At 56.2% G+C, this 11436-nt stretch overlaps 1 protein-coding gene across 4 annotated transcripts; it reads right to left on the bottom strand.

Moving 5' to 3' along the window:
- Positions 1-4: 4 nt before the first annotated feature.
- Positions 5-9761, bottom strand: Ptbp1 (polypyrimidine tract binding protein 1). 4 transcript variants are annotated; one of them, NM_001271057.1, is made up of 14 exons: positions 9671-9742; positions 7957-7987; positions 5665-5737; positions 5164-5483; positions 4907-5077; positions 4714-4824; positions 4468-4642; positions 4232-4309; positions 3446-3594; positions 2374-2407; positions 1876-1968; positions 1557-1773; positions 1373-1450; positions 5-1292 (listed from the first exon to the last, which is right to left on the bottom strand). In NM_001271057.1, exons 1-14 carry the CDS (start codon positions 9676-9678, stop codon positions 1160-1162), a joined length of 1671 nt encoding a protein of 556 aa, NP_001257986.1. In that variant the 5' UTR covers positions 9679-9742; the 3' UTR covers positions 5-1159. The 4 variants fall into 4 exon arrangements, 2 of the variants coding, with proteins under 2 accessions (NP_001257986.1, NP_071961.2); XR_015623858.1 differs by lacking the exon at positions 2374-2407 and having other exon boundaries at positions 9671-9761; NM_022516.5 differs by lacking the exon at positions 4232-4309.
- Between the last annotated feature and the right edge of the window lie 1675 nt (positions 9762-11436).

Below are 11436 nucleotides of genomic sequence, written 5' to 3' on the forward strand. Positions count from 1 at the left end.
AGAGTGCAAGACACAGTTGTTTATTGACTCCAGGCCCAGCCTGGCCTACAGCTCAGAATGAAGGGCTCAGGGAAGGCAAAGGTTATAAAACTGCTTTAATGGAAAGTCCCCCTCCCCCCAATACACCATCTGGGCTGGGGTAGATGTGGCCAGGGCTGGCCCCAGGACAATACTGAGCCTGTAGTCGTTACCAAAATATACATCTGTCACCATAAAAAATGCTGCACCGCCTCAGCCCCACAGGTATAAAATCATAAATATTTACACTCTTCCATGACTTTCACAGAACTGAGGTGCAGGGAACCCCTCCCATAGAAACAGGCTAGGATGGAGGTGGGCGTCCAGGAAGGACATTAAGGCCTAGAGGTCAGCCCCTCAACTGGGCATAGTCAGAGGCGGGCAGAGAACAAAACTTTGGTCCAAAATTTGAAGGTAGGACACCCACAAGCCTCAGAGCTTCTTCTCCAGCCCTGGCCTGGGCCCACCTGCAAGTTGGTCACTGGAAGGAAGGAGTGCAGGGGACAGAGAAGCTTAGAGTACACACATACAATTGTACCACTGCTATAAAAAGTTACTTAAAAACTCTATCTCTTGCATATAAATGGAAAAGACTCGGGTATTTGGTCAAGTGGAAAGATTGCTAGGCACAGGTGTCTGTGACCCCACGGAATAGAATACAAAGGTCACACAAGGCTCGGCAGCTGAGGACGGCCTGGGCCCTCTGGGCTGGCCAGGGACATGGGAGAATCATGTCACTTGATTATAAGGGTGTAGGGGAGTGGCCCCAGCTCTTACACGGCATTGGGGAGCCTAAGTATAGGCCGCCTGGCTCACTGCAGGTCTAGAGACAACTGGTGGCCTTAGAGGGTGGGTGTGCGGCCGTGAGGCACGCTGGTTTTGTAAGGCACAGAAAGCGGCTGTGTTCGGGGCACCGCTGTGGCCTCACGCCTAAGCCCCTCAAGGCATGGTTGCTGGGACTGGGCCTCTGTGGCCCAAGCCATTTCCTGCCACGGCAAAGTGGGCTAGATTTAATTTTTTTAAAAACAGGTAAACTGATCTCTCTTTAAAAAAATAAAATCTCTGGTCTGTAAGGTCACTTCAGCTGCTTTTTAAAGTGGCTTTTCTGGAATGGCGGAAGCTTTCGCAGGCCCACAGGCACCTAGATGGTGGACTTGGAAAAGGACACTCGCAGGTGGTGGTTCTCGCCCAGGTCATGGTTGTGCAGCTCAATTAGTGCCTGCACTGCCTCCTCCACAGAGCCCATCTGGATCAGTGCCATCTTGCGGTCCTTCCTGCAGGGGTGGAGTTGGGGTAGTCAGATCGTGGGCAGGTTTGGGTAGGGTGAAGGGTGAAAAGGCAGGGCTTTACTCACTGGAAGAACTTGAAGCCTTTGACCACACCGCCATTGCTGGAGAAGAGGCTCTTGAGGTCATCCTCTGACACAGAGGGCCTATAGAGACAGGAGGCATCTGGCTGGGGCTCACATGGGGATGGGGGAGATCAGGAGCCCTCTGTGGCCCACAAACAATATATAAACCACCCTCTGGCTGACTTACGGGATGTTGGAGAGGTGCAGGGTAGCTGAGGGAGGAAAGATGTTCTGAAAGTTCTTGGAGCCAGGTTTCTTGAAGCGGTGCAGCGGTGAGCTGCCATAGTCCTTGGTCAGGCCCTGGTCCTCCTGTCCCTCACGAGGCAGCTGCACACTCTGGTGCTTTGACAGGGTGATGCGCACTGACTTCCCATGCAGCTTGTGCCCGTTCAGGTGGCTCATGGCTGGACAAAAAGGATGGGAGCCATGTGAGTGGGTGGGATGCTCGGTCCACTGGCACCCAGCCCCAGCCCCAGCCCCAGCCCGGGCCCTATGGTGGTTCTCACCCAGCTGGGCCTGGCTGCCGTCTGCCATCTGCACAAGTGCGTTCTCCTTCTTGTTGAACAGGATCTTCACCCGCTGCACATCACCGTAGACGCCTTGGAAACAAACCCAAGTGAGTCTCTAAGCTGCCTGGTCTCCTAACCTCTCCCGCCCACCAACCCACCACCCACCCGTCTTGTCCCCAGCTCCCGGTGGGCCAGGTTTCTTTAAAGGGCACCGGGAGCCTGTGTCTCACAGCCCAAGGCCTGCTAACAGACACTGCTCTCGGGCAGTCTCAGACTCCAGACAGCTGTCAGAACAGCCAAGTTCACATGCTACTGACACGCTTAGCTCTGGAAGCATGCAGGGTGGTAACCATGCGTGTCTACTCAGTACAATCCGCAAACCGGAAGCAAACCACGGACCGAGGCAGAAGGCCAAACACAAACTCAATAGTACATAGCAGGGTGTAAAATAACCAATTAAACGAAACCAAGGTAATAAAAGTGAGAATAACATACCGAAGAGAATAAAGAGGCTTTGGGGTGTGACTCTCTTTAGAGACAGCAGAGGAAGGCAGCAGGGGACAGGGAGAGGGAGAGGTCAAGGGGGCGAGTGCCAATCGTCCACGAGGAAGACAGTCCCCGCAGGCGAGCAGGTTCATGATGATGAAGTTGTCAGGATGTTAATATTCAAGGGCAGGTTGGTTTCCGGAGAGCGGGTTTGAGAGGGGAGTTTTGTTTTTATTGATTTATGTTTTGTTTGTTTCAAGCAACAACAGGAAGCAGAAGAACCGTGCAGTCAGTTGGCAAAGAAATTCCGGATCAGGCAAGAAAAAAAATTGGGAGGGGAGGGGAGGAAAGAAAAAAGTAGCAAAACACAGGTCAGTAAATACATAGGAAAACAAGGCAGTGTTCCACACGCACATGCCCATACTCTCTGTTTCACGCTCTAACGGACACACATGTTCATACATTCGAGGAGAAGCACTGCACGCAGGCCGGAGGACTGTGGGCCAGCACTGCGGCTGAGACTAAGGACTGAGGCAAGGAGTGGAACCTGTTAGTTCCCAGGTGGCGGACAGAGCTCAGGACAGTTAGAGTGAACTGGATGAGCAGGGCTGGCACGGAGCCACAGGAGCCCGAGAGCAGCCTGAGGCACCGTGTGCAGACCTGTTCCTGGAAAGGCAGTGCTGAGCCTCAAGGGCCACCTGGGCTCTATAGAGCTCCAGCCAGAGACGGCCTGGCCAGCACCAGCCTGGGCCACCATCTCCCTTCCAACTGGCACTCCCAGGCCTCCTTGCTGTGTCCCAATTAACTCCGACTTGTCTGTATGCAAAGAAAACACTGCGGCTCTGAGCACTGAGGGGCAGGGTGCGAATGGAGTTGAGAGGAAAACAGAAAACCTCAGAGCGACTAGGAAGGAGCGGAGGCCAACAGCAGCAGACAAAGGGGTGGCACGACCGTACCCGTGGTGCCTGGGACACCCAAAAACCCTGCCTGCCATCCAGTATGCTCCCCTATCCCAATTTGTGGTCAGCCAGCACCCCACCACTACTCCATGTATAGGCAGAGCACAGCAATGCCCACATACCTCAGGGTTCAAGTTGCTGACCAAAAGGACGGAATTCCCGGCGCCTGCCAGCCCTGGGATGGCAATGCGGCCGGCTGCAGCAGCAGCAGCAGCAGCAGAGGGTATGGCCAGGGGTGCCAGGGCTCCATGGACATTAGGAACAGAGAGGCCTGCAAAGGAAGGCAGTACAGTTGTGAGCCTGGATGGCTACACCAGGAGGGGCCAGGTCTCACACATACAGCCACGAGGTGTTGCCTGGCTATGGCCTGCCCAAGAGGCCACACACACTGCCTGACTCCATGGCCAGTCCAGGTGTGATCAGACTGCATGCGCCCAACAGCACAAAAGCTCTGGTTGACACAGGCCCTCTGCAAGCAGGGCCTGCCACAGCTATGCCTGGCTGTGCACGCATGCGGCGCCCACTCATTCCTCCATGCATGCTCGGGCGGCACGCGGAGGGAGGCAGAGGCCCATGCTCCTCAGCCCTGGAGGCCACTTGCTTACCAGGCCATTAAATTCAATCTACTAGGGACACTGCGTCCTTGTCCTCGCCCGAGGTGCTTGAAGGGAACCAGACCAAAGACTGAATGATTAGAGGCTTGTCGGTGAGGTCAGCACAGGGCCCCTGGCCCAGCCCTGCCTGAGACTACCCTGCCCTAGCTGCCTGTGGATGCCGCTGGAGGCCCCTTCCCCTCTCCCCAGAAGGGGGCCTGGGACCTGACACTCGGGCCATTGGCATCCTAGTCTATGGGCAGTTGTGGGGTCGTGTGGGCATGCAGGCGCCGGGGTCAGGATGAGCGTGAATACCTGCGGCCTGAGGGATGGCAAAGGTGGGAGGGAACCCGGCTCCTGCATACGGAGAGGCTGACATTATGCCGGGCGCACCTAGAAACAAACAGACACTAATCACTGCACCTCACCTCACGGCTGGGCCGGGCACGGGCAGGACTGCTGAGTGACTGGGCTGTGCAGTGCCAGGGTGCCCTGACAGCTAGTGGCCTGTCCCACCCCTTCATTTGGTGTTTCTCAGTACAGCATCTTACCAAAGGCTGCTGCCATGGTCTGATCCAGTGATGGCTGGCTGTCTCCAGAGGGCAGGTCAGGGCGTGTGTAGTCTCGGCTCTTGTCGTTGTTGTATTTGACGTTGAGACTGGTGAGCTTGGAGAAGTCGATGCGCAGCGTGCAGCAGGCATTGTAGATGTTCTGGCCATCCAGGGACTGTGGGGAGGGAGACAAGCGTGAGTGCGGGCCAGTCACAGCATTGCCCACCCGACAGAAGTCCTACTCACCAGCTTGGCATGCTGGGCGCTCACAGGGTCAGCATACTGCAGCAGCGCCTGGAACTGGTTGTTCTTGGTGAACGTGATGATCTTCAGGACTGTGCCAAACTTCGAGAAGATCTGCAAGGGAGGATGTGAGAGCTCTAGCTGGGGCAGGCGGGATCCACCCACCCACCCGGTGCGGGGCGTGCACCCAACCCACCTGGTGCAGCACGTCCAGTGTCACTGGGTAGAAAAGGTTCTCCACAATGATCCTGAGCACTGGGCTCTGGCCTGCCATTGCCATTCCTGCATCCACGGCAGCAGCAGAGGCTGCCAAGGCCAGGTTTCCTGACTGTACGGAGTTCACAGCCTGCAGGGCTGCCTGGGCACGCTGTGGAGGAACCATGAGTTGTGAGCCAGGGCTGAGGCAGGGAGCCCGGCTGGCCACCCACCCACCCACCTGCCCTGCAGACATACTGCCTGGTTGGGCGAGCTGTCGGTTTTGAGCTCCTTGTGGTTGGAGAACTGGATGTAGATGGGCTGTCCACGAAGCACTGGCGCCACCGATGTGTAGTAGTTAACCATAGTGTTGGCAGCCTCCTCTGTGCTCATTTCAATGAAGGCCTGGTTCTTCCCCTTCAGCATAAGGAGGTTGGTAACTTTCCCAAAGGGCAGCCCCAGGGAGATGACCTCGCCCTCAGTGACATCACTAGGTAGCTTTCGGACATGGATGACTCTGGAAGGAACTCCTGTGCTCCTGTTATCACCTTTGAACTTCTTGCTATCATTTCCGTTGGCTGAAAAGGGATAGGTGTGCATTCGGGAGGCTGCATGTGAACCTCTTCCCCGCCTCTAGCCAGGTCCTCCACTCCACAACCCAGCTCGCCCTGCCCCTCCCTAGGCACAGGCACCCCCTGCTTGGGAAAGGCCATGTAGATGTGGCACCCAGAACACACACTCACTCACTCGCTCACTCACCTGCTGAGGCCGAGCTGCTCATGATGAAGGGGCCGTTGCTGACACACGTGGAGAAGAGCTCGTCGGATCCCCGCTGGGAAGAAAGCATGGACATCAGCTCCAGGCTGACTCCTTCCCTGCATTCCCAACCACAGCCCCCACCCTCTGCACAATGCCTCAAGCCTGTGGCTTTAGTGTTCACTACCAGCCACTGTCACTTCACTACGGCCCTGTGCCAACAGCCATGTGGGAGGCCCTTCCTGGCGGGCTATCTGTCCAGAGTGCACAGCTGCTGGCCTGGCGGCACCTTCCTGGCAGAGCTGCTCCCAGCTTCCGAAGAAACAAAGCAGGCCCTGCTGTTGCCCCGGCCCTGGTGTCCTGGTCATCCTCCAGAAGGACAAGGGACTAGTACCATCCAGTGGTAGAGGCAGCTCACTGGGGAACTGACCCCATGGTAAGTACCCCTCCCCCCTGAAGCAATTTACTCAATTGTTTTGTTAAGCCAATCGTTTTGTTGAGCCAATCCCTGGAAACACAGGAGACTTAGGATCAGGATAAGAAAAGAGGCAGGACATGCCACCCAGAGCACGCCTTAGATCAGAGGCTTCCTGAGACAGCTCTCTAGCTATCCACTCCCGGGCAGCCAGACCGGGGAGCGAAACACCCACAGACTCAAAACCAGACCCATCCACTAATCAGCCCAACAGAGCCCATGCCCCACTGCCCATCCAACACTGTAGGGCACTGGCCTTAACCCCCCCACAATACCTGATGACTTAAGAAACAGGCACCCACTACGAACTGACAGGTCTAGAGACCACACAGCCAGCACCTACTCTCCCATTATTCACCCTAGGTGGAAAGGGGAAACCAAACCTAAGCCTCTCATGACCTACACCAACATGGAACTCCCTACCCAGTCCTGAGCAGTTTTGGGGAGGGGGGGGTGTCTCAGGAGCAAGGGCTGCTGAAGGGGGGTTGAACCTGCCCTGCCTGGTAGACCCTGACATGCTCAGAATCTCATGTCCATATCTTAAGCTACAGAAGTTACTTCCTGCTGTCCACCATTTACCCATGAGGTCCCTTGTGCTGACCTCAGTGGGAGGTGGCTTCCGTCTGGGCAGGGCAACAGGAGCAGTACTTCCTGTAGCTCTGATCCTGGCAGGCTGCCAGAGCCCTAACAGTCTCCCCATAGAGGCCTGGGAGCCCACGACAGTTAGAGGAAACTCCAGCCACCTGGGCCAACAGCCCCAAGCAGCTAGGCAGACAAAAGCATGTGATACCACAACACAGGGGGGCCCGGTCAGCACAGCTTTCCCAAATGCTCCCATGGAGATAGGCCCAATCTATTTGCCATCCCAGAGCAAGTAGCCCCGGCCCATGTATCCACCCAGAGCTCCCCGCTAACTTGCCCAGTGTGCCCTCAGTGGCTAGCTGGAATGAGTTCTGTGTAGACAAGAAGCCACCAGGCAGTCCAGGTCAGCAGCAGCTTTGCCCAGACATACCCTGTCACCTGCAGGCTTGGGCCTAAGTGGGGCTCCCTCCCTTCAGTGGTGAACACAGACTTATCTGAGGGAAGATCAGCAGGCAGGTGGAGACAGCGTCCACTCAGGAAAGAGTGAGACTAGTCCAGACAGCAGCCTGGTAGCAAATCAGCTGGCAGCAGCTGAGGTGGCCCTCAGGGCCTAACCTACAGGCCGCCTTTGAGGGGGAGAAACTCCAAACTACTTGCCACCTACTACAGCTTAGCACACAAGTCTAAATAGCCCACCTAACACAGCAAGACCAAGCCCGACACAAACACACCTCTGCTGGTCAAAAAAGACTCAGGACACCTGCACCCGTCTAGCTCTCGGCTCCACCCACAGTAGCAGTAGAACTGGAGGTAGGACTATTCTGTCTCCCCAGATATTCAAGGAGCTGAAGAGACTAGGGTTGAGAGTTGCTTGAATAGCAAAGACTCGACAGACAAGAAGACAGCACCAGATGGGTGGCAACTCAGTTTTCACCTTACATGCCACAGCCTTTCAAACCAAACCCAGAGGCAACACCAAAGTATGTGTCCCGAATTCACTGCTCAGATGAAGGCCACAGGGCGGGACAAGGCAAAACCAGTCAGAAAGAGGCCAGCAGAAAGAACCACCAGACCCACAAATAAATGGGTCCTAGGCCCCTAAAACTTAAGACTCAGGAAGTTCTGTGTGATCTGTGCTGTCTTCCGCCTACCATCTTTGTAGACCCTGGACTGCACTAAGCAAGCCTTTCTCTGACTACAGGGGAGGCTGGGTACAATGCCAAGCTAGAGACACCTACCTTTGTACCGACTGCTATGTCTGGGACGATGCTGTGGAGAGAAAGAGAGACATGAGCACTGCAAGGCCAGTCCAGCTCGGAGAGGCAGGGGGAGTGAGCCACCCACTGAGTCTCAACTTGAAAGAGGGCCATTATTGTCCTTTGAGACCCTCCCCCCTTTCACACAGGACCCAGACCCTGCCTTTCAATGCGTTAAGAGGTCCAGTTTTTACAAAGCATACCAGTGATCTGGGCCAATAATACTCAACTCCTGAGTATCCTACAACGCTGGGAGCCTGAAATGTAGGTAAGGAGCACCCAAAGACAGTGCTTCCTGATGGGGGCTGGGAGCTCCAGGGCCAGGCTGCTGACGGCAGGCTAAGTGGCCTTGTTACCATTTACAAACCAACAGAGCTGCCCGGATACACCCCAGGTTACTGATCAACCCAAGCCCCTCGTGACTGCACACTGCCTTAACACCTAGCCTGCTTACAGGAGCAGCAAGCCGGCCATGAAGTGACTCTTAGAGGTCTGTCTGCCTAGTGAATCCTTTCACGAATGGTGGCTGGGTTGTGTACCCCTCTGCCTGATTTACTGTTTTCAAAGATTCTTTCTGGGACAATGTTTCTCTGCACAGCACTGCCTGTCTGTGCCAGGATTAAAGGTGTGCACCACCACACCCCGCTCAAAGATCCTGAGTAAGTTGCTAAAAGGCAGCAACTGGAGACTCCAGTCTGTCATCTCAGCACTCAGATGGCTGAGGCAGGGGGACTGCCATTGGTACTGAGCTTGAAGATAGGCCAAGCTACTTTTCAGAATTGAGTCTTAAAAAAGAAAAAGGGAAAGCTTACTAGGCCTGGTGACTGACTCAAAACACTAGGGAGGTTAGGGTGGAAGATTCAAGAATTCAAGGCCATTCCTTATCCAAAAACCTTAACTAAAAGTTTCAAGAAAAACGTCGGGGCCTGGTGACTCAGGCCTTTAAGTCCCACCAGTACGCAGGCAGACAGAAGTGGATTCAGGCCAGCCTACAATGAGATCCTGTCTCCAAAACAAACCGAAAACTACAAAAAGTTGCCGAGTAGAGAGGCATCTCCCGGAAGCATGTAGGAGATATGGATGCCAGGCCGGCGCCCACGCGGGAGAGCCAACTGAACCCCTCTATCCCACAGCTTCTCCGTCGGGGGGCTCTGGGGGCTTTCTCCGGACACCTCCCCCGAGGCGGGAAGGGCGTGCGCGTTCAGCACAGGCCCACGCACGCACGCGCTACGGGACGCGCGCCCTACTGTGCGCGCGCACGCGGGGTTGCACGCGGAATGCGAAGGGACATTTCTTGGGCACTGGGCGAGCCGGCACCAATTAGGGTACGGGAGGCGGGAAGGATCACAGCGGCCAATCCGCCTCAAGTGAACGCGCCTCACCGGGGAAGCGCGCGTGCACGCTGAGGGCGGGGAAGGGGCTCCGGGCTACCCCGGATGAGCCGCGCGAGCACCGGAAGTGCGCTGGGCTAGAGGGTTGAGGGGAGACGAAGTATGGGTGCGGCCAACCTAAACCAGCCGGCTTCCTTGCGGGCCTCAGATATCAGGGGTTCCGAGCGCGCCACGCGGATTGAGGCCGCGCGCGCGCGTCGCAGCGGTTGGATGGGTCGGCGGGGGTAAAAAGCCCCCGCGGGCGCCAGCGATGGCTGGGGCACAGCGGAAAGCGAGCGGCGGGCTAGGGGTGCGGCAGTACTCACCCGTCCATGGCACACAGAGGAGACCCGCAGGGGACGGAGCGGAGGCGCAGGAATAGCAGAAACCGACCCAACGGCTCCGAGTTATAGACTCACAAGATGGCGGAGACGCCCGCACACGTCCCCCGCGCGCGATACTCATTGGCTCCCGCCGCAGTCTGTGGGCGTGGTCAACCCCGCCTGCCCCCGCCAAGGCCTTCTATTGGTCAAAATGTTACTCCAAGGGTGAAACTCAGACAGACACTAGTCGGCTATTGGACTGTACGGCCGTCAGTCAGGACGGAAGACGGAAACGGCCTGTGGGGGAGGGGGAGGGCGTGAATGAGTAGGGGCACGTGATAGCGTCTGAGCCAATGAGCAAGTCTTTATCCAACCCGTTGGACGCCATCTTGAGAGTGGGTACGTGGCGGGTCAGATTCAGAGAAGCGTGCTTTCGGCAGTCCACCTCCATATTGCAAGCGGGCAATAGAAGCCGTTGGCCTCCAACATGAGGGTAAAGCAGGTGCTTCGCCATCTTAGAACCGGGCAGAAAACCCAGTATTGCCCTAGCTTGCTTGCGGTCACGTGGCCAAAACTTGGACTTTCAGCCGAGTTTCTCCTGGACTAGATCGCAGCGAGATGGAGGCCACGTGCTTCACAGACGTAGTCGCGACTAGATTGTGAATCATCCTTTTCCGTCTTTTGTCTACCCATAGCAGCCAAGCTCCACCTATGTTGCAGAAATTGGGAAACCAAGGAAACGAGCCGCATTGTGGCTGGTTCTGCCTACACTTGGGGAAACGGAGGCTACAAAATGTCCAGTTGCATGCCCTACAAATAAACCCAGGAGTCGCCCTCTTGTACCTTCACCCCAGGAGCCAGGATTCTGCCTTCCAGTCCTGGTGGTCGCAGATGGAGATAGGTTCTCCAAAGTCTAGTGCATGCTACAAAACAGAGATCCTTTGGTGGGGCTTGAATCTCAAAGGCGCAAACCATTCGGATTCTTGTCGGCCCGGTTATCTGCTAAAAAACAAAAAAGGCCAGGCGAGGGGGGAAAGTTTCTCCTCCGCCTTGCAAGGGAGGTGAGCCCAGCACCCGGCCTGGCCTCCCTTTTCTGTAGTCCAGGGCGCGCGGGAGGGGGGGAAGAGAGGCTGGCAGCTATGCTGGTTTCCTTGCAGACCTGGCCAGTGGCCCAACAGCCTTGGAGCCCCAACGCGGGCCTGGTGCCAGAGGATTCCAGCCTGGATTAGGGGCGGCTGCCGATTTCCACGGAGGCCGCGCTGGGAGTTAGGTCTTTCAGGCCCCAGCCAGCCGACAGAGCAGCTAGCTTGAAGGCCCAGAATCCCTAATCAGGACCGTCCCGCGGATTTAGAAAAAAAAAACCCACAACAAGGCGTAGGATTTGAGCCCTCTGGGACTCCTATCAGGTCCTGGCTGGACCATTAAGGACAAGGTTGGCTGCCAGTTTTTGTTCTCTGGGAAGCTGGTGCCAAGCAGGGGCCCCACCCTCAGAAGCCAACCTGCATGGGTGGCTGCCAGTGAAGTTGGGAGACTGCTGATCTCCGAGCACAGGTCTGTCTGTCTGCATTAGCAGAGTTTGTTGAAAGCTACTTCAGAGACCCCCCCCCCCGAACCTTTTTTATGGAAACAGGGTTTCTGCGTGTGGCCCTGGCCATGTATACTGGACTTCCTTTGTAGACCATGCCCGCCTTAAACACACAGATCTGCCTCCGGAGTTAATGGCCTGCCCCACCACGCCTGGATTCTCAGAACCCTTGAACGGTCTTGCT

This window comes from Rattus norvegicus, chromosome 7, assembly GCF_021556685.1.
Source record: "Rattus norvegicus strain SHRSP/BbbUtx chromosome 7, alternate assembly SHRSP_T2T, whole genome shotgun sequence".
Classification (NCBI taxonomy): Eukaryota; Metazoa; Chordata; class Mammalia; order Rodentia; family Muridae; genus Rattus; species Rattus norvegicus.